The sequence below is a fragment of the Anolis carolinensis genome, chromosome 3 (assembly GCF_035594765.1).
Source record: "Anolis carolinensis isolate JA03-04 chromosome 3, rAnoCar3.1.pri, whole genome shotgun sequence".
Lineage (NCBI taxonomy): Eukaryota > Metazoa > Chordata > Lepidosauria > Squamata > Dactyloidae > Anolis > Anolis carolinensis.
Genome location: NC_085843.1, coordinates 28,281,096 through 28,305,652, shown reverse-complemented (window position 1 = coordinate 28,305,652; position 24,557 = coordinate 28,281,096). Strand labels below are relative to the sequence as shown.

At 38.0% G+C, this 24,557-nt stretch overlaps 1 protein-coding gene and 1 long non-coding RNA gene across 2 annotated transcripts in view; one reads left to right on the top strand and one right to left on the bottom strand.

The window, feature by feature from the left end:
- Positions 1-7,402, bottom strand: part of LOC134297367 (uncharacterized) — a 38,229-nt gene extending 30,827 nt beyond the window's left edge. Inside the window, exons 1-2 of the long non-coding RNA XR_010004081.1 lie at positions 7,332-7,402; positions 2,310-2,477 (exon numbers count right to left, since the gene is read on the bottom strand). This is a non-coding gene — a long non-coding RNA (uncharacterized LOC134297367). The remainder of the gene's footprint in view (positions 1-2,309; positions 2,478-7,331) is intronic.
- Positions 1-24,557, top strand: part of xpo4 (exportin 4) — an 83,303-nt gene that overhangs the window by 35,919 nt on the left and 22,827 nt on the right. Inside the window, exons 5-13 of the mRNA XM_003219250.4 lie at positions 705-821; positions 2,319-2,472; positions 7,649-7,761; positions 11,278-11,435; positions 11,643-11,817; positions 17,630-17,806; positions 21,970-22,112; positions 22,226-22,368; positions 24,345-24,522. Of these exons, the coding sequence (XP_003219298.1) occupies positions 705-821; positions 2,319-2,472; positions 7,649-7,761; positions 11,278-11,435; positions 11,643-11,817; positions 17,630-17,806; positions 21,970-22,112; positions 22,226-22,368; positions 24,345-24,522 (1,358 nt within the window). The remainder of the gene's footprint in view (positions 1-704; positions 822-2,318; positions 2,473-7,648; positions 7,762-11,277; positions 11,436-11,642; positions 11,818-17,629; positions 17,807-21,969; positions 22,113-22,225; positions 22,369-24,344; positions 24,523-24,557) is intronic.

Below are 24,557 nucleotides of genomic sequence, written 5' to 3'. Positions count from 1 at the left end.
CCCACAACAACTTCATGGTGAAGCTAGGTTTCTCCCTCATAAGCAAGGAAAATGGATGACAATGGAGCTGATGTTTTTGCTGCCTAATGAGAAGGAGATGACAGAGGTAATCCAGAGGCAAAGAAAAAGGAAGAATGTCAGAGGTGAGAACGGAGGCGCCTATTTTTTATTACCTCCCTCTCCTTCTAAAATGGTCAATTTAATTTTAACCCAACCTGGAGACCAAGATTCTAACCCCCTCTTCAAAAAAGGTCTGGTACCCCTTAACATTTCGTTGCAGCTCCCCTCTACTCTAACCTGAGTCTCACAACCCCCCCAGGTTGTGTTTACAACTGAGACTAGCACTTCCAGCGTGCTGACCGATGGCACTCTCTTTGCCGCAGGTTAGTTTGGAAACGTTGGGGCATGGAGAAAGATAGGAAAACCTAACTGTGCTATTAGCAACACCCTTTACAGATTGGAAGTCACTCTGTTTCTTTAGTAATGTAAAATGTATTATTTAGTTTAATAGAAAATTATGTTTAGCGTATTAAAAGTACAGTTTATTCAGACAATAATTGTAATATATTTTTCAGAATCTGTCAAAATTTTGTAAGCAGCGTATTTGTTGTTTTTCTTAAAATACTCTGTTACTGACTACACACTCAAACGTTACTATTCTAAATAACTTAATATAGTAAATTATTTTTTCCTCTTTTTTACAGCAAACATTAGCCTGTTCCATTTTAACAGCATTGCTGAGTGAGTTTTCAAGTTCAAGTAAAACAAGCAATATTGGATTAAGCATGGAATTCCATGGTAACTGCAAACGAATATTTCAGGTAAATGGATGCTGTGTCTTTATGGAAGAAATTTAAATAAGGAAAATTGTATTTTCTACATGAATAGGAAGCTTTCTGTAGCATCCTTCCTCAGTCTTGTGATCTCCAGTTGTTTGAACTACAGTTCCCACCATTTCAAACTATTTGCTTTATTGGCTGTGGTTCATGGGAATTAAAGTTGGGAGCCTTTGAAATATGGCCAGGTTGAATAACGTCATACCCTTCATTCTACATGTGTTTGATCCTTCTTTGTTTGCCATTGGAAAAGAGCTTTTCGTTGATAATTAAGGCCATAGCACCATAGTAGCCCCCCAAAAAACTGGATCAACTCATCCATGGGTCAGTGTAACTCCAGTCAAAAAAGGAACCATCCCAGTCTCTGAGTAAAGTAGCAAAAGGAAAGAACCCAGGAGAACCTTTAAAAAGCACCCACCTCCTCTACTGTCTGCTATGGTGCCACTTCTGTACTTGGTGGGGGAAGAGGAGGAGGAGGAAGCAGCAACAATAGAGCCAGAGCTGAAAGCAGGCAGCGGAAGCGAGGCCAGGCTACCTCTTGGCTGGAGGGGCACCCCGAGTTGGTGAGCCCCCCGACGAGCTGCGCCATGGCCGAGCGCACTGGGCCCAACATGCTACTGCATGTTGGATGGAGGAGGAAAGGGGAGGAGGAGGCGGTGGCAGAAGGTGCTCAGCGGCAGTTCTCTAAAACGACTGTTCCTCCTCTTTGTCCCCATCGCCTTCCTCCTCGCTCCGGCGACAGTATGTTGGGACGGGTGCACTCGACCATGGCGCAGCTCGTTGGGGGTCTCAGCAGCTTGGGGAGCCACTCCAGCCAAGAGGCATCCTCAGCCCCTCCACTGCCTCCACCGCCTGCTCCCAACTCCAGCTCTGTTGCTGCTGCTTCCTCCTCTTCATCCTTTTCCACTGCCGCCAGCTCCGAACTGAAAAAGGCAGCAGGAGACTTCTAGACACAAGCATCAAAACATTCATCCCATAGATGAAAAAATGTATTTAACTGAATTGTGAATAAGTGGAAAAATAATGTAATACCTATGCTATAATCAATTTATGTTTTATTAAAATATATTCCTTCTTTGTATTGAAAAAAAATCTTGTAATCTTACTTTCCGGATATCCCTCATATAATTCCCATGTTTGGGTTGCAGGGAATACAGTTCAATCTTCATATTTATGAGAGATACATTCTAAAACTCCCAGTGAATACCTGAAATCCTGAATAATAGGGATCTCTTTTTTGTGTACTATAGTTGGACCAAAAGCATTCCATAGAATAGCAGTGGAGGACTTAGTGAGACACACAAACATTTCTAAGGAGAGAATACTTTTGAGCATTGGTCTTTGAAACTGTGCATATTGAATTCATGAAAGGATTTCGTACTGTATACAAATGAAACAAACCTTTTACTTAGTTTTTAAATCTGCTATTTTATGTTATGTCCCAGTGAATAATGACTAAATGTTTGTTCTTACCCTGCCTAGGAGGATGATCTCCATCAGATTTTCATGCTCACAGTAGAGGTTCTGCAAGAATTCAGTCGACGTGAAAATCTTAATGCTCAAATGTCTTCAGTCTTTCAGCGTTATCTTGCACTAGCCAATCAAGTCTTAAGTTGGAACTTTCTTCCTCCTAATTATATCCTTTAAAGATAACAAAAAATGTAAGATTCCGAATTCTTACTCGTTGTCAAAGCTTAGTTTTGTGTCGCATACCAGAACTGGAAATTATAGTGAGTTACAACTGGATTGCTAAATCTAACGCAGGGGGAGGTATAGGGTTCTGGAGAGCTGCACCATCTCATTTTTGGTCACTCGAGGTCACTCGACTGCTACTTTGGATGGCCTGGAGTGAGGTTCTTTAGTGGCATTTTGGTTTTTCGTTTCAGAGTGCCTCTTCCACAAATCAGCACCTTAAAGTATCCCAGAGCTGTTGGAAGCATTTCTTCAGCTGGCAAATTGAGGTAGTAGCTCAGCCAATTTGGGGGGTGAATGTTAGGAAAATCAGATGGTATTCCAAGGCTGACATTTGATTCTGCCCTCCAGCAGGCTACATAAAGTCTGTAGGCTGCCGTACTGTTCCTGGATCTGAAATGGTATATATTATTTAATATTTGCAGTTATTGTTATGAACCTTCAAGCTGTTTCCAATTCATAGTGACCCTGAGGTGAATAATGTTCAGTGTAATAACAATAAAAGAGTAGTAAAATGTTTTGAAAGGCAATAAAAAAGAAAAAACCACATTAGCCCCAATTAACCAATAAAAACACCCAAAGAAGCAACTATAAATATGAAAATAAAAGCAGACCAAAAACAAAAGCTGAAAATAAGACTAATTTTGCAACATTAGAAGACAAAAATCCTTCATAACTACTGTTCTTGGATCTAAATTGGTGTATATTATTTAATATGTACAGTTACAATAAAACAATAAAATATCCAAAAAAGTAACCATAAATCTGAAAAGAAGAGCAGATATAAAAGCCTGGAATTTTAAAAAATAAGGATAATTTCCCCACATCCAAAACCAAAAAAGAAACAAACAAATTGAGGTTATGAGGACAGAAACATATATACTTTGGGGATGGTTTTTTGGAGAGGGGGCCATAGCTCCCAGAATTCTGCATGGCATGTTGAAGTATAATAGGATATTAAAGCATGGAAAGAAAGGGGGGGGGGGGGACAGAGCCATGGAGGGCTTTGAAGGTATTAACAAGGAGCCTTTACAGGAAGCCAGTGAAGAGACCGGGGGGGGGGGGGGGAGTTCAAGAGCATATTTGGGATTCAAGAGTGGTATCATATGGTCCATGTTGTGAGGAGAATATATAATTTGATAACAGACTCATAAAATATTGCATTGGAATAATTTCAGGTGCACCTCCAATAATGAAGTAAAGATGTTACCTGTAATTTGCAACTCCCCCCCCCCCCCCCAAATACATTCTAGTATGTCACGAACAGTAGTCTGGCAGTTAATAACTTATTATAACTTGCCATGTCCTGAATCCACTTTCAGCCACATGAAACCCGCTAGATTTATTTATTTCGTGTCAAAAGCATTGCATAATAAATACGTTTAAAAGTGATAAAATAAAGGAATCACAAACAGCTAAATAGTTTTGGACCAAAAGCGGGCAACAGCAATCGCATTGTCCGTAGCTTTAAAAAACTCCTCCTCCGTGCATGAGGCAGGGCATTGTGGGCAAGCATACATATGAGGAGTTGTTTGTTCAGCTCCACAGTCGCACAAGGTGGAGGATTCCTCCAGGTAGTGCCACCTTGCCAGGTTGTCTTTTGATCTGCCCACTCCGCTTCTCAGTCTATTTAGGGACTTCCAAGTTGCCCATTCTTAGGTGCATCACTTTCTCTTGGCCATAAAGGACAATGACAAGCTACCTCTGGAGGGAAGTAGGGAAGTGGGAATGAATACTTGTAAAAGTTAAAAAGAAAAAAGAAAAAAGAGGGGGGACAAAAAAGGGGGAGAGGGTAGGGTAGAAATTCTGCTTCCATTCATCTTCTTCACGGTTAATGTCCATTCTTTAATTTCATTCCTCTTTCTTCCAAGAGGATTTGCTGACTATGTCCCCTTCTCTTCTTCATTATTTATCTTGTGATGCTCTTTCTTACATATTTCAGTTATCTTAATCCAAGCTTATATTCTTCAAAATACTTCCAGTCTGTCTGTCTGATTTGTTTTCCTGTAACTCTCTTTAATAAAAAAGTTAACTATCCATGTCCTTTATTTCTGATATCTTTTCTAACCATTGTTCCTTTGATGGGATCTCTTTTTGTTTCCATAATTTGGCATATACCATTCTCGCTGCTGCTGTTAGATAGGTGAATAGAATGTCCTGATTTTGATTTAAATTCATTTCCGGATTCATCAAACCTAATAGATAATATTCTGGTTTCTTTTCAAATTTTATCTTTAGAATCTTCTGGCTTGTTTTGTGAACCATTTTCCAATATTTGGTGGCTTGTTTACATGACCACCACATGTGGTATAAACTGTCTTCATGCTGATGGCATTTCCAACACTTATTTTCTGATTGTTTATACGTGATACCCAATTTTTTTGGAGTCATGTATCACCTATGCATCATTTTAAGCTAATTTTCTTTAAGGTCCAAAGCGTAAGTATATCTTAATTTAGTATTCCAAATTTGTTCCCATTCCTTAATTTTTATGTTTCTTCCAATGTTCGCAGCCCATTTAATCATACAATTCTTTATAAATTCTGTCCCTGTTTACCGTTCTAAAAGTTTGTTATATATTCTGGTGACCTCCTCTTTGCTAATTTTATCAGTCCTTCCCAAAGGTCATCTATTTCGTTGAATCCAACAGTTTTATCTTTGTTATAAAGTTCCTGTAATTGATAATATTGCAGCCATGAAAGATTCTTGTAGTTATAGACTAATTCCTCTTGTGGTCTCAACTGTAGCATATCGTTTTTCTTGATTAATATTTCTTTGTATGTAGGTCATTTTCTCCAGCCTAAAAATCTTCTTTGGGTTGCCTCTAAGGGCGAAACCCACAGAGGAATTTTGGTATAAAAATATGATTTATATCTTTCCCAAACTCTTATTAAAGCCGATCTAATAAAATGATTGCCGAATTTTTTTTTCTATTTTGGATCTTCCATACCAGAGGTAGGAATACCATCCCACCCGTAGGTCAAAACCTTCTAATGTCAATATTTTTACTTTTTTAAAAGTTGTCCAGTCTTTGACCATGTAAGAGAACATGCCTCAAAATAGTTCTTTAAGTTTGGACGACCAAGTCGGTCAATACTGTATACTTTATTCTGGGCTTTTTTTCCGATCCAGATAAATTTGAGTAGATCTTTGTTCCAAGCTTTAAAAAAATTAACATTCCTGATAATAGGGAGATTCTGAAAAATATACAATAATTTAGGCAAAATGTTCATTTTTACAGCTGCTATTCTCCCCAAAAGTGAGAGTTTCAGATATCTCCAATTCTCTAAGTCCTTCCTTATATCCCTCCATTTATTTTCATAATTGTTTTTAAGTAAGTGTGGGTTTTTTGCTGTAAGCCAAATCCCCAAATATTTAAACTTCGGAACAATTTGTATTCCCGTCTTCTTTTGTAGCTCATCTTGTTTCTCTTTGGACATATTCTTTGTCAAAATTGTAGTTTTCTTTTTGTTTAATTTAAAGCCTGCCACTTTACCAAATTCTTCAATTTTTAAAATCCAATTTTCAATATTTTTTCTTGAGTCTTCCACTATGCATATTACATCATCGGCAAAAGCCCTTATTTTATACTCTTGCAATTGAATTTTCAGGCCTTTAATTGTTAAGAACAGGGATGAGACAACAGGACATGAGAGAAATCTACCCCTCAGAAGGGAAATTCACTCCTAAAGGAATTATCATGGGGGAAAAATGTCTCCACTGAAGCTTTATCACCAGTCCTTGTTTCCACAACAAGCTACTTCTTTTCAAATTAAATTATCAGAGGGACAGAAAATGCAGTGAAATCTTCTGAATAGGGGCACAGATAGCAAAGCAAACACCACGGGGATGTTAACCCTTACGGTGTCTAAAGCTTTTATATATATAAATACTGTAAATAAATAAATATATATGTACTCTGTGTGTGTGTGTGTGTGTGTGTGTGTGTATATATATGTATATGTATATATATGTGTGTGTGTGTGTGAGAGAGAGAGAGTATGTATGTATGTATGTATATGTATATGGCTACACAGTACTGTAGTCCCTTGCTATTCACTGGGGGTTGAGGAAGCAGACTTCTAGTTATTTGTACATTAATGTTCTCTTGTGGCTTCAGACTGTTGCCAATTGCAATACTATGTGTTGGTTAACAAAATCAGCCACCTAGTGACTGAAGATTTCAAACACAAGCAATATATTAAAATTAATATATCTCTAAAATTAATAAATACAGTATATCGTAATATACGTACAAAATTTCAGGTGTATTGGTTTCATGGTATTGGGAATTATGGCTCTGAAAGACACTCATCATCATCATCATCTTTATTTATATTCCACTTTATCTCCCAGAGGGGACTCAGGGCAGATTACAGGACTCATTATATATTTTTACTAATGATTTTTGCAGTAGGTTTGTTCGGTGTCTCTGACTTTATAGGAGTGGCACTTATAGTAACCACATCGAATTTCCTGGATGTGCTTTATTTCAGATCCCAAAGCTCCTATTTGATGCACATTTACTTAGAAGTAATCCCAGTGAAATGAATAGAATTTTATTCTGAGCAGGATTTGTTAGTGAAATATGCAATCTTTAATCTTATTCTGAAAACTATGTTTGTTTTATTTCACTTGCTTTTCTAACAAGTGGGAACTTATTTGATAATTGTGCAAAACATGCCAGCCTGTTTATGCAGATTTGAAAAAAGCTTGTCCTAAATTTCCATATAGCTATTTTATAAAAGCAGCTAAGAACATTTTTAAATGAGTTTGAAGTGTGTTTTACACAAGTTTGCATACCTGTTGTGTGTGGGGTATCATTTTTATTTCCCTTTCTCCTCCTGTCTCATTGGAATGATTATTAAAGCAATTGTGCCACTATGGAATGTCTGGTCATTGTGATCAAACTGTTATCTGGCATTCCTTGGGCATTCTTTTTTTCAGTACTTAATACCTTTTATTCCTTGTCCTCATGCATGAATTATGCTGTGTATGTGAAGAGGCTTAAAGTTTGTTTCCATTGCATTCTTTCTGAATGGGACCTGTTGTATCTGGGATTTTTTATATGAAAAAAAATCTAAATTGGAATGTTGTTGTTGACCTTGACACCAGATAACTAGGCAGACATTATATAGCTATGTTCGAATCCTCACAAAATGTGATGCTAAAGCCAACAGAATCCTGGCGTGAGACCCTCCTGGACAGCAGAGTCATGGAGCTTTTCTTCACAGTAAGTCCTATTATCCTGTAGTGCTTGTTTAGTAGGACAAAATCACTCATCTTCTGCTCCTGCTTTTGCTACTCCTGTTATCACATCTTTCTAAGACTGCCGTTGGATTTCTTCTCTCCCTGTTGGATGCAATAGGAGGAATCCAGGTAAGAGTTGTACAAATGAATTTTGTAATTTGCCAAACAATATTTCCATAGGTCCAGTTGTTTTTGTCATTAGAGGCAGATAATCTTCCTATAAATGGACATTAAATGGGAATCTCTCCTTGTAGAATGGGAATGGCTGACATCTTCACCAGAGCATAAAAAGGATAGCATCTCTAGCACGCATAGTTAGCTTCAGAGATTTTGCGTGGGCAGTGAAAGTTTATTGAAGTTCCATGTACAGACAGTCCCCATGTTATGAACAAGATACATTCAGTAGGTGCAAATCCAGCCCATTTTAAATATTTTTTGCATAGCATAGGGAAGGGTTAACACCCCTGTGGTGTTTATTTTGCTGTCTGGGACCCTCTTTAGAAGATTTCACCTCACTTTCTATCCTTTAGAGAACTGGATTTTGAAAAATTTGTCTTGTTGTGGAAACAAGGATTGGGAATAAAGCTTCAGTAGAGATACCCTTTTCCCATGATAACTCTTACAGGAGTGGATTTCCCTTCCGAGGCATAGATTCCTTTTTAGTTCCTGTTGTCTCACCCCGTTTGTAACTAGGAGTTGTGTGTAAGTCGAATGTTTGTAACTCGGGGACTGCCTGTACAAGTAAGTGATTTGTTGAATGGGAGGAAAAAGTATTTCAGAACACATAGTTACACATTTCAAGAAGATAATTTTGCACTAATTCCATCCTGTTCTCTATCAATCAAAATGAACACAACACTGCTTCCCATTGGCAATTTCCTATGCCGATAATATTTCCATGTAGGAAATTTGTGTTTACACTGTAGTGGGGGACAAGAGCAAATGTATTTGTTCTTACCTCATGTGTTGGTCACTCACTAAAAGGGTGTGCATGGTTCTTTTACATAAAGCTGACCTCCCTGTAGCATTTCTTACAAAGCCAAGTCAAGATATCTTCAGGAAATGCACAGCTCAGTTCTGTACATGTACAGTTAAGCCAAATCTTTTATGTACATGTACAGTTGCGGCATTAGACAAGCGTCTGTTCTTTAGGAATTGGTGGAAAGGAGCTATAATCTTACTAGCATATTTCATCTATTGTAATGCTGCAGTGGGTTAAACTCTTGTGCCAGCAGGACTGCTGACCTGAAGGTTGGGTTGCTGACCTGAAGGTTGCTGGTTTGAATCCAGGAGAACGTGGATGAACTCCCCTCTGTCAACTCCAGCTCCCCATGCAGGGACATGAGAGAAGCCTCCCTCAAGGATGGCAAAACATCGAACACCTGGGTGTCCCCTGGGCAACGTCCCTGCAGATGGCCAATTCTCTCATACCAGAGTTTCTCTCATACTTGCAGTTTCTCAAGTCATTCCTGACATGAAAGAAAAATCGATTGTAAGACACACACTAATTTCAGTACCAGCAACAGAAAAAAAAACCCATCCCATTTTTAGTTATATTTATAGGGGGTGAGTACATTTTAGAATCAAAGAAATACAATATTAGGCAACTGACCTTGGAAAACTTATGAAGAAAAGAGTTTGGATTTATCTCCCAAAATAGAATTGTGTATTGTTGGAATTTGATGATATTGCTTTCAAAGCCAAGAAATATATTTAAAACTTTGTTTAGACGATGATGCATCTTTTGTATCCTTTTCTAAATCTCTCAACAGCTTTAGCTGTTGTGTGTACATAGTAACTTGTGATTTTTTTGAAAAAAATCTCACTCAAGCATTTTCAAAAAGGTGAAAAACGTACTGGCAGACTACTTAACAGCTGCAGGCAAAGTTAACAGCTGTCTAGACAACCCAGACAGTTGCTACTGTCAGCTGGGAAACCTCCTCAAGCAAATATTTTTGAGACTTCAGGTTAACCCTTTCTAATATAATTCTCTGTTAAGAAACCTTGAGTTTAAAAACCTTATACTTTGATGTAAAATAATGGCATTTCAAATATTGACACTCTTTACACAAGGGACGCTTAAATTCTTGTTACATGAAAATGAATGCATCAGTTTCAGAGGTACGACTCGATTGCTTCCTTTTCCCTGCCCTCTTTCCTTTTAATCACTTGGAGTTTTAGTGCTATATGTTTTATCTGGGCTATTAAAAGATAAAATAGCGTCTTTATGTCATCCTTTTTTATATTACTATTATTATCATCTTCCATCAGTTTGCTTCAGTCAATTTGCTTGATAATGGCAAAGCATAGTGTATGTTGCATAACGTAATTGAGAAGAATCCTAAAACCATTATTTTCTAATCCTGAATTCCAGGTGCTTTGCTGGCATCCAAAAATTTCTTTTACAAGAAGCCCTCTGCTATGGTCTATTTTGTCATAACAGAATTGAAATGAAAAAAATATATATTGTATCTCCATCAAAGTATTTTTGGGCATTGAACTGGAAAAAACACAATAAAAATGTCATACCACACACAGTTCTTTCACAAAACAATATTTTTCTCAGTTCAACTCTTGCTCAGTTTTGATTAAATGCAGGCACTGATGTTCCAGTATGATGTCTTTTAACATTTTTGAACAAAGGTATTCTGAAAATCCATTGGAAGATTTTAACCCCTTTCTTATTCTTTACTCTTTACTACCCCCAAAAAATCTTATTCAATCACATATTGTAAAAAAAACAAAACCCAAAAACTTCAGAGCAGGTTGTAAAAAAAAAACTTGTATGTGATGAAGCAAATCTGAGGTCATTATTGGAACTGGAACATCAAATTCCTATAAAAAGCTTTTATGACCCTCAATTTTGCAGGCCTGCGTAATCAGTGAACAAATGAATGTTTATTTTGCCATGATGACTTATTGTTGGAAAACGCCTTGTAAAAGGAGTTAGTACCAACAAGGGAATGAATCCTGCTTATAGCAATAAGGTTTGTTGTTTTAAAGGAAAAGGGGATTTTTGCTGTACGAAATGCATTTGCTTTCTTGAAGGTTCTGTGTTTACCTCTGCTAAAGAAGCATCCCTATAATCTTGATTGAACTTGTGGACTAACTTTAGCAAGACGCTGTAGCCCAGGCATAGTTAGCATAATACGGATGGCTGTCATTATTGCTGTTTTTAGAAGTAGCAGCATGTCTGACTGGCTGGCATCTGTTTCTCTCTAAGACTCAACATGCATAGACATTGCAGCATGTAGGTAGGTCCCAGTGAAACACTGGCTTTGATTAATTAAATAGGGCTTACAAAGTTGATTGTGTTGAAAGGGCAGCTTCGAAGGTTTACATGCCTGTTTATTTCATACTGAGCAGAAGCTTGAATAAATTCAGTGTGCGTGTGCGCGCCTCTTTAGGATCCTGAGCCATGTGACTGTATAGTAAAAGAACATCTTATTTCCTCCTCCCCACCCCCTGATGTGGTGTTAACCCTCTCGCTTCCGAAAAGGTGCATCGAAAAATTAGAGAAGACACAGATATGGCACAAGACTCCCTGCAGTGCTTAGCCCAGCTAGCCTCGCTACACGGGCCGGTGTTTCCCGACGAAAGTTCCCAAGTCGATTATTTAGCTCACTTCATTGAAGGATTGCTCAACACTATCAATGGGTATGGAATACGATTGCTTCCTAGAATTTAGGTTTGCTCTGGGAGGAGGGAGGAGGGTGGGACTCCCCTTGTTGTTTTGTCGCTTGAACCGTGGCATAATACTGCTTAAAAAGATCTTTCTGAAAAATGCCACAAGTGACCCTCATTTGAACGTGCCGGTGGAAATACTGACCTTTTTTTTCTTTGTATCAAATGTTTGCTCTACAGAATTGAAATAGAAGACTCGGAAGCAGTAGGGATTTCAAGCATAATCAGCAACTTAATCACTGTATTCCCTCGCAATATATTAACAGCCATTCCAAATGAACTTTTTTCTTCATTCGTTAACTGCCTCACACACCTGACTTGCTCTTTTGGGAGAAGTGCTGCCTTGGAAGAAGTGGTAAGTACCAATTTTCAAAAGCCCCACTCCAATATGCTGGCTTTTAATTGTTAAAAAAGTTGTAGGCTAGTTTGTCATATAGGTTTCCCCCTTCCCAACAGTCAAATAGATTTCCAGAGCTTAAATGAATTGCATCTGTGTTCTATGTGGAAATGAGCTTAGTTTGAGAGTACTTTGTGAAATGTGAGACAATATTGGCTTAGCATTTAGTTCCAGTTGAACCTTGAAACCTCTAACTGAATTCACTTATTTAAATCATATTTTGATCCCTTTCTTGATTATACTGTTTTTTGACATTTATCTATGAGCGTAACTGAGAATTAAAAAAATACTTTGACATAGAGAAGACTAAAATTGTAAGGTGAAAAAAATGATGAATTGAACGGTTGTTTAAATTTTTGCAGTTTTTCCTCCTAAAGTTTCCAATGAATATTAGTTCTGGTTATGTGATCTCTCAAGTGTGCTTCCAATAACAGTTATATGGACATTACTGGAAATAATGGGGCTGGGATTTTAGAGTTTTATCACATTCGTATTTCTGTTTTCTTTGCTGCTATGATTTCTTCTCTAAATAGTTTCATTAATTTTATAGTAATGCAGGCTGAGTATCTCAATATCAGAAATACTTAGGAACAGAAGTGCTTTGGTTTGAATTTCAGATTTGTTCAGATTTTGGAGATGGGACCCAAGTTTAAATATTAACTTCATTTACATTTCATAGACACCTTACACACATGTAACACACATGCCCACTGTAATTTTATAGACAATATTTTTTAATAATATTGTGCATGAAACAAACGTTATGGACGTTGAACCATCAGAAAGCAAAAGTGTCACTATCTCAACCAGCCATGGGGACAATTTTGGATTTTGGAGCATTTTGAATTTCCAGATAACTAATACAACATAATTTAACAACTTTATAGAAGGATACATAAAACATTTGACAGCAGGAATATTGTCCAGGGGTGAAAGTGTTGGTATAATTCTAGAACAAGCAGCACAGCACCTAAACAGCACACAGAGATTGGCAAACTATCCTGATTTATCTTTCCACAGAAGGCTGTGGTATTATGGTGGTTTCATATTGTCGTTATTTTTATTGCATAAGATAGACATCACCGTTACAAAACAATATTGAAAAGAAAAATAAGTAAATGTTAGATAAATATACTGAGCATAGGGTTGTTGTGAGTTTCCCAGGCTGTATGGCCATGTTCCAGAAGCATTCTCGCCTGACATTTCGCCCATTATGGCAGGCATCCTCAGAGGTTGTGAGATACAATATACCTCACAACCTCTGAGGATGCCTGCAATAGATGTGAGCCAAATGCCAGGAGAGAATGCTTCTGGAACATGGCCATACAGCCTGGAAAACTCACAACAACCCTGTGATTCCGGCCATGAGAGCCTTCGACAACACATACGAGTATATTCATGCACTCCCACCCACTCCACATGTACTCATGGTTTTACACATATTAATGGAAGTACAGTCTTTGTGTTTGCATTGTGGAAACTAATGACTAAAAGGATCTATTTTTAACCCAGGATGGCCTTGTGTTCTTATCTACACTTTTCTTCAGTTTGCCTTAAACACTTTGGCATTTCTCCTGTGGGTTTATAGTAGTTAAAGCAAGAAATACACAATTTCTATTGCCTATAGGCAAATTGCAATTGTAGACAGATTGCTGCTCCTGGATACCTCAAAAACCTCCTGGGAAACCTAATCGAGCTGAGTTTTAGGCAGTTCCAAGGGCTACAGGGTAAAATGGCAGAACATTTGGTTGTTCTGGTGCTTTGGGCTTAACTTTATTTAGAAGACACTTGCAAGTTGCTGTTCACAACTGTAGGAATTGCGACAACAGAACAGAGATGTGATTCTTCATAAAGACGTTTTGTCCAGTAAAAATTACTGAGTGAATGAGAAATGATGTGGGTACAAACTAGGGCTTGAACATTCACCTTCACACTTGACCAGATCAGGGCAACAATAATCTGCATGGTTGTAGCTTTTGAATACAGAGACTAAATCAGCTCTCTGCATACTAAAAGTCCTTTGATGGCAATATCTGTTTTGGGTGTCAGACTTGGTCATTGATTTCTCACATTCTTGCTTCATAGCTTTATATCTATGCCATTTGATTTTTTCCCCATATCTATTAATTTTTTGTATTCATGTGTACAGTCTTATTTGTTTATGTAGGTAACATGTTTCTTGTTCATTGTGATCTTAAGCACTTTGTCCTGTGATTGGTAATTTAATATAGCATCAGAAGTTCAATCAATCTCCACTATGATAAATTTGTTTATACCAAACTAATCTTTTGTCAAATGTTTCCTCCATCATTTATATCACTCTTCAGGCTCTGAAAGACATATTGTCAACATAGTCCAGACTGCAGCTCTAATGGAATTGTGATTTGCTGGAGTCAAAATTTGTATTATTATAATATATAGTTTTGTTGCTTGTGGCTTTTTGTTTTTGTTTTTTTTTTGGTCACAGATAGCTGTGTCTCCAACACCAGATTGGTATTAAATTCCCCGGGCAATTCATGGGCAATTCTTAGTACTTTGTAGATTCACACTTGTACAGTGTGTCCACATGCCCAAAAAGTCTTCAAGCATGTGTTCTAATTAAATGGCCAGGAAGCACGCAAGAGGATTCTCGAATAAATTAACTCTTTCTTTTCTTTTCTTTTCTTTCCTTTCTTTTTGGGCGGGGGATATCTCCTAATAGGTTTTAGTAACGTAGGAAAAATCCTGTGTACTGATCTTTCCTCAGGTTGACATGTTTTTCAGGAAGACCAATTTCCAAGCTACCTGATCATTAGACACGATAATTTAATGGCTGAGGTTTCAAGGAATTAAAAATGTTTGGGTATAGCCTATGGAGTTGCTTCATCTCTGTAGGAAATTCAGAAAGGGGAGAATAATGTTACCACTTTTCCTTTTTCGGTACTATTCCATTATCCGGGCAGAGGCCAAAAGGGGGCGCCAGACAGGAGAAGGATAGTCCTGGGGGGGGGGGGGGGAGTTGAAGGAGGAAAATAATTTGCCCCATTTTCACTGGTTATTTCCCTTCCCCAATTCCCATTTCATAAACAAGGGTTGTTTCCACGATGGTGACATGGGTGGGGGAGTAACAGAAAAACGGGGAAATTGTTTTACTTCTTTAAACCTCCTTCCCACCCCCACCCACCCCCCATAAAATGGAATATCCTTCTCTGTTTAGTGCCCTCTTTTGGCCTCCACCTGGATAAGAGAACAGTACCCCTTTTTCTGCATCTGTTGAAGGAAACTTACCATATTTACTGTTGTATAAGTTGATCTCATTGATAAGTCAAGAGCAGGTTTAGGGACCAAAACTATGGATTTTGATAGGATCTGTAGATAGGTCAAGGTCATTTAATGAAGAAGGGAAAGTGCCAGTTCTAGCTCAGGGAACTAGCTGCCCTGACTCCACCGCCATTACCCCACCAGGTGTTAGAAAAAGCCAGAAGCAGAGCCATTGTGGCGAATAGAGGGAGAGTCAGTGCTTGTTTTGGATTCTTTCGGGACCAACTTAGGGCTGGCCTTTTGCTGGTCTGCACAGATAAATAAATAATTCCTTTTGTGGGGATAAAAGTTAAGATAAAGTGCTCATTTTGATTTATGGAGACGCTGTCACAGGTTTTGGGGGGTTGATTTTTGACTGAAATGCTTAGACTTATACATGGATATGATGAGAGCTCATGCTGTCAGGTTCATACTCTTTGTAATTTTCTAAGGTGCTACAAGATTCCCTTGCATACTTTCCTTCTCTTAATGAACTTTGGCAGGCCTCCACAAACCTGATTGCCCTGTCTTCTTGCTTAAACAGCCACTGAGAGGCACACAGAGACTTCCCCTTATTTTCTGCAAATACCAGAGAATAAGAGATAAAATTGGGGGTGTGGGTGAATTTGCACTGTATTTTGCTGAGTGTTTCTACTTCAAATCTCAGCATAACATAAAATCTTTCCTCTGCCAATTGGAAGAGAGTCAAAGGCATAGTATGAAATCAGACTCGCAGTAATTTTTGGAAGAAGCTGAAACAGCCCATGAGTCAGTTCCATATCTTAGTGTGTAATTTGTTTCAAAATGTATATATCTTGCCCTTTGTTGCAAAATGATCTTAAAGTAGTCACAATATATAATACATCATCACTATAAAATCCAGTTTTAAGAAATGCAATATATACAACCCTTCTGTTATCCCAGTGTAATACAGCGAACCTGTTGATTAAATAACCCAGTGGAATGGTGTTCATTTGGTGCCCCAAAACATAATACTTCAGGGATACAAGGTGCCTTCCCACAACTTAGTGGAGAACGTGGTGTTTTGATGGCCACAAATATTTTCTGTTTACTAACTTAAGCCAAATTTTGTAGTTCTGAATAGATTCATAGAATCATAAAGTTGGGAGAAATTGTGAAGGCCATCCAGTCCCATTCCCTGCCATGCAGGAATACAGAATCAAAACGATCCCAATAAATGGCCATCCAGCCTTTGTTTAAAACCCTCCATAGAAGGAGACTCTACCACATAGCTATAGAATTAAAGTGACGTTCAATACATAGCAACATAGGAAGCTTCCTTATACTGAGTGTCTTATACTGAGTGGGCCAATATTGTCAACTCTGAAGTGTAATGGTACATGTCTACTTAGAGGTGAGCCTTATCAGGTGCACATTCATCAGCAAAACCTTTGATAAGTTACCCCTTAGACCAGACCTGTGTAAGCTGCCAGCATTTCTGGGAGTTGAAGTCCAAAACAGATGGAGGGTCGAAGTTTGCCCATGCCTACCTTAGGCAGCTGCTAGATTTTTGCTGTTTGTCCATAAGCTAAATGTATATTTGACGTTGAAATCCTTTTATTTTGCCAAAATCTTGCCCTCTAAGCCTTATATATCACCTGTCACATCAGCACTTTTAATCTTGTACCCATTACTCTGGCCCGGCCCAGTTCTATTGTGTTTTAGCGTATTGTTATTGCTTGTGGTTTATACTGTTTTAATTCCTTTTAATTTGCCTTTGTTTTGTATTGTTATATTGTGTGTTGAGGCCTTGGCCTTTGTAAGCCGCATCGAGTCCTTCGGGAGATGCTAGCGGGGTACAAATAAAGTTTAATAATAATAATAATAATAATAATAATAATAATAATAATAATAATAATAATCTTACTTATTTATTACTATAAAAAACAGTATTTCATGAATTCTTTATTCATGATTGTAATGACTTTCATTACAAAAATTGTTCATTAAAATGAATTAACAATGCTTAAGTTTTGTCATTTTCGTTAACATCCATCAATGATCTGGAACTGTAAGAATCACCAACTTCATTCCTCTAGAGTTTCTTTGTCATCTCCTTCTTCTTGTAGCTCCCAGGATTCCTGAAAGTCTATCTCATGGTTTTGAAATACCTCTGTAATTGTTTGGTTATAACCTGGGAAATGATTGCAGTGGGTGGAATAGCATAAAATGACTGCATAACCCATTCTCTGAGAGATTTTAGATTGTATTTTAGATTTGATGTGGGCAACTGTGAGTCACTAGGGTTATATCGGGGGGGGGGTGCCTCTTAGAGGACATTTGGGGCAAAAAAAAACTAAATGCCAAATGTGAGCATATTGAGTTAAATATGAATGTCTGTGTGGTATTCTGATAATCTTGTGTGTTAGAAGAAAGATTGAACTTTTAGATGCTCAATAGGCATAACACTTCCTTGATAAACGCTTGGACATAAATTATGACAATAAGTCTTTTTGTTCTATTTCCTCAGCTTGACAAAGATGACATGGTATACATGGAAGCATATGACAAGCTGTTAGAATCCTGGCTTACTTTGGTGCAAGATGATAAACATTTCCATAAAGGCTTTTTTACTCAGCATGCTGTTCAGGTTTTTAATTCTTACATCCAATGCCACTTAGCTGCTCCTGATGGTACAAGGAATTTGGTAAGTTATTCTAATGGGGGATCTTGGGATATAGAACAATTTGGTTGGCCTCTTTTGAAATAAATGTCGCATTCTGACGTGCTAAGCCCTGATTTAGCTGGACAAGATGAGTCACAATAAAACTTGATTTTAAAAAATCTAATTAAAACAAACCTGAAAGATAAATAAAGCAGAACCATAAGACCAAAGATCTATTGAATAATGACAGGACACTGGGACTAGAATGCTGTTGATGCATAGTGCATGGTTTGTTATGATAGCCTTTACTAATTTATTAATTTTGACTAATTTTAAGTTGCTCTAAGACATTTTGTTCAATATGTTTTATCATATGTAAACTACTGTATATACTTGTGTATAAATTGACCTCATGCATAAGTCAAGAGCAGGTTTAGTTCAAAAATACAGTTTGATATGACCTGTGGATAAGTTGGGGGTCACTCCACATAGAGTAGAAAACTAAGTGCCAACTCAGAGGGACAGCTGTCTCGGCCACCATTGCCATTTTTATGTCAAGGCATTCAACTCAGAGAAGGGAATGGTTGCTTTTCGGATAACAATGAAGGTACAATTCCTACATTGTTCCATGGATTAGTCAACCCAGGTTTTTGTGGTAGGTTTTTTGACTTAAATGTTTAGAGTTATACATGAGTACATACAGTAGTTTAAGAGCCTCGGTGGCGAAGTGTGTTAAAGCACTGAGCTGCTGAACTTGCAGATCGAAAGGTCGCGATCTTGGAGGTGTCTACGGACAACGCCGGCTCTTCGGCTTAGAAATGGAGATGAGCACCAACCCCCAGAGTCAGACATGACTGGACTTAACGTCAGGGGAAACCTTTACCTTTTACTTAGATACAGTAGTTTACTGTTTTATCTAGAAATGTTTTACATTGTGCATTGATTTACCTGTGCACCACTCTGAATTCTCATAATAAAGGGCAGATTATAAATATTTTGGTAAATAAAATGATTCTTCAGGGGGCCATTGCAGCAGCCATGGGAAGAGGCAGCTGCTTTCTCTGGGCTGTCTGTTTCCAAATGCCAGGCTTTGAGGGTGTGGGTGGCGGGGTTCCGTAGAGCTGAGGCACATGCCGTTGTCAAAGCCAGGCCTGCACAACCTGTGGCCCTCCAGGTGTTTTGAACTTCAGCTCCCAGAATTCCTGACCATTAGACAAGCTGGTTAGGACTTCTGGGAGTTGGAGTCCCAAACATCTGGAGAGCCAAAGGTTGTACAGACCTGGTCTAAGCCATCTGCCTCAGAATGTCTTGGGTCTGAGGTTCTTCTGGAAGCTAAGCATTCAGAAACGGGCAATTTAGATCTGGCAGTCTCTTCCTCCAATTACTGTTTTGGTGACTTTGCTGCCTTTTTCCCCGCTTTGTCATATTTTTCGCTGTATTATATTTCTGTTTTGCTTTTGATGTCCATTGGCAATGTAACTGCCCTGGCAGAGCCAGCTGGATTCCTGATTCAAAATGGTGTATTAGAACAAACAACAGTTGTGAGAAACTATTGCGAGAAAATGTTAATGCAGCATTCTTGATTCGTGTTTCAAAATTTCAAGGAGCCAGAGTCTGATTGTGCGGAGCAGGATAGTACGTGTCTATCCTGATCTTTAATGTGCTGCAAGACTGTTATAGTTATGATCATCATAGCTTTAGGGTCCAAGAAGACAGAAGAAGATGGCACACTCCTGTGGCATTTTAAGAGATTTAAAAGGGGTGCACTTATTGCTTTGTTACCAGATTTCAATTTGGGTTCCTTGAGATATACAATGAGCTAATTTGCCATAATTATAATTAATGTATTATAAAGTTTATGAAAGTACTTTTCTTCTGAAAAGTTTTACCTAAAGCCCAGGCTAGTACTCTTGGTACTCTTGGTGCCACTGTGGGTTATAAGTGCCAGTATCAGTCTAAATGTCATAAATGAAGTCTTTAAATTCATGCCTTGGCAGTTCTAGCATAACTTGTTTACAGAACTTAATTCATGAACTTCTGTGAGATAAGTTGATTATCCCATGAGTAACTGTTTAAAAGCCACAGCTGACATGGTAGAGCTGGGCTGGTTCACTATCAAAGAAGCAGCTAGGCTTTTCAAATAGAGGAACACTCTTCAGTAAACAGCTGAGGCTTTGAAGTTGTTAAGAGCATTATTTGACGGTTTGCCTAAAGGAAAGAGGGCTGAAAGAGCCCTTCAGAGACAAGACATGGCTTGGATCCAGTTTCCAACATCCTTATTATGTCGTCTTAAGCAAAATTTGGAAGGAAGCAGTGACAGAATAATTCATCTTTTTGATAATTAGGGGATAAGGAAGTTATGCTACACTTGTAATTTAAAGATATAGAATGGTTCTATTTTCATGGTCTAAAATAACTGATTTATTTGACTTCTGTACAGTGGTCCCTTAGTATCCGTTGTATTTTGGTTACAGAACCCACACCAATAGATACTAAAATCAGTGAGTGCTCAAGTCCCTTCTATACAGTGGTGTAGTAAAGTATTATCCCTTATATAAAATGGTTTAGGAATTTTTTTGGACAGGGGTATTTTTTCAATTAGTCATGGCTGACCAGATCTCTTATAAGAAAGTCCCTGTAGGACTCCAAATGTCACATCCCTTCATTGTTATTCCTGCTTCTTCTTGTTCTTTAACAAATATTTGGTCCATAAACGGGCTTCTTCTTTTATCCAATGACTCCTTGGTTTGTCCAGGAATATTAGATGTATCACTTTATCAAATACCTTTGGAAGTGTAAGTACACAGTATCTACTGGATCACTGTTGCCCATTTTTAAAGAAGTGAATTAGTTCCTAAAGTCTAGTGCAACAGGTTTTACCTTTGCCAAAGCAGTTGCGGCTTTTACAGCAGGAATTGCGCCTTTTCTGTGCTTGATGATGTTATCCCTAATAAAACCTTTCCCCGTTACCTGGAACAGACTTTAAGCTAACTTGCCCATATTTTCCTGATAATCTGAATCTCTTTCAAAATTGGTGTTATTTGGTCAATTCATCATCCTCTGGTTCAGAGTCTGGTTTTAGGAACCCTTAAATATTTTAGTTAGAAAATCAACAGATTTGCTTTTGAGTCATTTTTGAACTTGGTGATTTGTTTTTTGTGTTGTTAATGAGGTTTTGAACTTCCTCTCCTCTCTGTGATATTTGCCTCAACTCCTTATTCTTCATTCCTCGTAATATTAGTTCAGGCACAGGTATTTTCCCTATATCTCCAATACTAAGTGTTCCTGTAGAACTTCTGTTGTTCCACATTCTCTAAAATTATAGGAGAATTTATCTTCACAATCAGTATAGCGATTACTCCCATTTGAAAGACTACAATTGAGAAGTAACTGACCACTTTAACTAAAGACAATCTTTCTGGAAATTAATACCTAATAATCATGATGATTGTTCAATCCCCATATCTAAGCGGGTATGTTCCAAGACCCCCTGTGGATACCTAGGCTGTGGATAATAGCAAAGTCTCTTTTATTTTATTTTATTTTATTTATTTACCATATTTATATCCCGCCTTTCTCAACCCCTAGGGGAACTCAAGGTGGCTTACAACTGGCATTACATAGTACTTACAGCATAAACATAAGAAATTACATTAAAATTAAAATTTTCTGATTATAGTACTTGAACTGGAATCATATCAAAGAATTGCACTTCCAGGAGAATACTTTTTGAATCATGGATAAGTGATACCATTTCCCTTAAATCTTTATGGATAATGGGGTTGTACTATCTATCAGCTGCAGTAACAAATAGTATGCCTCTTGTTATGGGTTGTGGGAAGCTTGTGTGTGAGGTGCTATTGTGTTCATGTTCTGCTTTATGCTCCTCCTGTTGGCATCTAGTTGGCTACTATGGGAAATGAATGGTAGATTATATCAGCCTTCATCTTAATCCAGCATGACTGTTCATGTGCATTTTTGATATTATAGTGAGAACGGCAGGAAAAGGCTGCTAACAGCAATAATCAGATAGCTACATCTTTTGTGTGGGGTTCTTTCCTTCTTGAGTGTTCCCTCCAAGGGCTCTACTACACATGTTAATCTGTATGTGATTATCATTGACTTCTTGAAAAACTATGAAACTGCTATAATTCACTTACACAATACCATGCATTTATATGTTAATAACTTCTTTAAAATCCCAGACTGCCAATGGTGTGGCCTCTAGAGAAGAGGAGGAAATAAGTGAGCTTCAGGAGGATGATAGAGAGCAGTTTTCTGACCAACTGGCCAGTGTGGGCATGTTAGGAAGAATTGCTGCTGAACACTGTATACCTCTTCTTACAAGGTATAGTTTGGATAATGTCTGAATATACTACATTTATTTGATATCATTTTTATGCACACAAGCACTTAATGTAAATGTAGCTACAATGAAGTTTCCTAAATGTTTTCCTTTAGTTTATTAGAAGACAGAGTGACGAGGCTTCATGGTCAGTTACAAAGGCATCAGCAGTTAATTGGTTCACCAGGATCAGGTCCCATTGACAATAAAGTACTTGATGACCTATACGAGGATATTCATTGGCTCATTCTAGTCACAGGTGAGTTGAAAGGTTCTCATAACAGAACAAGTGATATCACTCCACTGCAAACTGAAATCCTATTGTCCAGCCTTATTGTCTGTTAGCTTTTGTTTACCATTGAAAAGTGGTGTGAATGCAATTTACACATGCAGATAGACCCTTTGTGAGCAAGGAGAAAGAGGTGTGTCCTATAAATGTGGGCAGTCTTTCAGAATATGCATCCTCCTCCCATATCAAAAGCCAACACTGGAAAGCAATTCTTGCCCCATGTAAAGATGGTGAAAAGATTTCTGTGCTGCTGGTATAAAACGTTGAAAAAAGTCCTGAGCCAGCACTACTCAGTAAGAGACAGCAGTTTGCATAGGAATGAAGCAGTTTTATGTTTTACGTCAAGCTGGGATCTTTTTTAAACAGGAAATGGGTGCAATTTCGTTGTCATTTCTCCTTTCCACAAAAAAATCTGTCAAGCTTCAGTGACCTTTCAAGGCCCACAATAAACTCTCAGTTCAGCAGGTTTTTGTCCCCACAGTCTATAATTTTCCCTAGATAATGATTTTAGGAAGCCTGATGGGTCTATCTGTCTGCCTTCCATCCCAAAGAAAAACAAACCCTGAAGGAAATTCTGTTGTTCATTTTGCAAATGCATTCCACAATTGCCAAAGTTGTCTGTCCACCACAGAAAAGAAAGCTTATCACTGGGCCCCCAAGACCTCTGATGTGATAGGCTTTACGGTTGATAGCTACATAAAAGCATTGGTCAACTGGACTTCCCCTGCTCTGGTCAGGAATAAGGCTGTATAATCCTTTCCATGGGGCAGGGTTTAAAATAATCTGGTACTGATAATAACTGTTTGCATTCCTCCCCCTGCAAATTAAGATGTAGCCTTCTATCTTCTGAATCATGGACCGGTGCCAGATCAGAACAAGGAGGGAAGCGCACATAAAGCTGTGCAAGTATCAGAAAAAGAACATCGCAGCAGTCCCTCCACTTCTTCCCCTGATACATAAAGTCTTGGGCTCCTTCACATAGACTACCTCCTATGCCTGGAAAGTAGGGGGTGTTCTGGTTTTTGTGTGTTTTCTTCCAGGGACAGGAACTTCATCTCAGTGTATGCTGTTCCTTCCCTTACTTGAGGCAAATGAAACATGATGTTTTAAGTCCAATGTTAAATTCAACACAGTGTGTCATTTAGTAATGAAACCTCTTCAAGATTCTGTATAATGGAATATCTTATGCAGCCACTTTCTGTAAAATGCCATGGATATGCTACTTACCTGGTAGTTAATTATCCTAGAGAATGCAAAGCTTGCCCCATATGACAATATTTTGTTTGAAGTAGTTAAGTCCTATGTAACTGCATGATGCAGTTGGGATCACTGTAGCCAACTGACATGCCCATGAGAGCCCTGAACTCTATCTGACATCCACACAATCAGATTAGGATTGTTGATCCAAAATAACATGCAAGCTCCAAACAAAATCAAACTCCTCTCACATATGTAAGTTTGTTCTTAATAGATGTATTGTTGCCCCCCCCCCCCATGCGCAGAATTTCCTTTGTGTGCTTTCTAAATATCATACAACTTCTAGCTATTACACTTGAAATGTCTGAAATTATCTTAGGATGCAAATTCAGTGCAAGTGAAAAAAACCTGAGTTAAAACTAGTATTCGCCATACTCAGTATACAAAGCTTGCAGTATGCCTTATTCAAAAGTGAGCTTATGTTTGCTGTTATTTGAAAGTGCTATATTTTATTCTGTACTGCTCCCCATGATTGTATTTCTTTGTAGTCTTTAGATTGTGTTCTTACATACAGAAAATAAAGAAAATAAATGTAAGTTGCAGTTTAAGTATATGATAGCATTAGTCAAATGTTGATGCTAGTGCTCTCTCGACATCTCTTGTTATGGCCCTTTAAGCAGTATTTAATTTAGGTTAGGAAACCTGAGGTCACTACTTTCTTTTTTTGTTTGTTTGCTTTTAATTTTAAGGCTACCTCTTAGCTAATGATACTCAGGGAGAGACTCCGCTAATACCTCCAGAAATAATGGAGTATTCCATTAAGCACTCAACTGAGGTTGACATCAATACGACGCTTCAAATTCTTGGATCTCCAGGAGAAAAGGCCTCTTCCATTCCAGGGTACAACAGAACTGATTCTGTTATTAGGTAATTTATTTAGTATTTTAATACCAAATATTGAA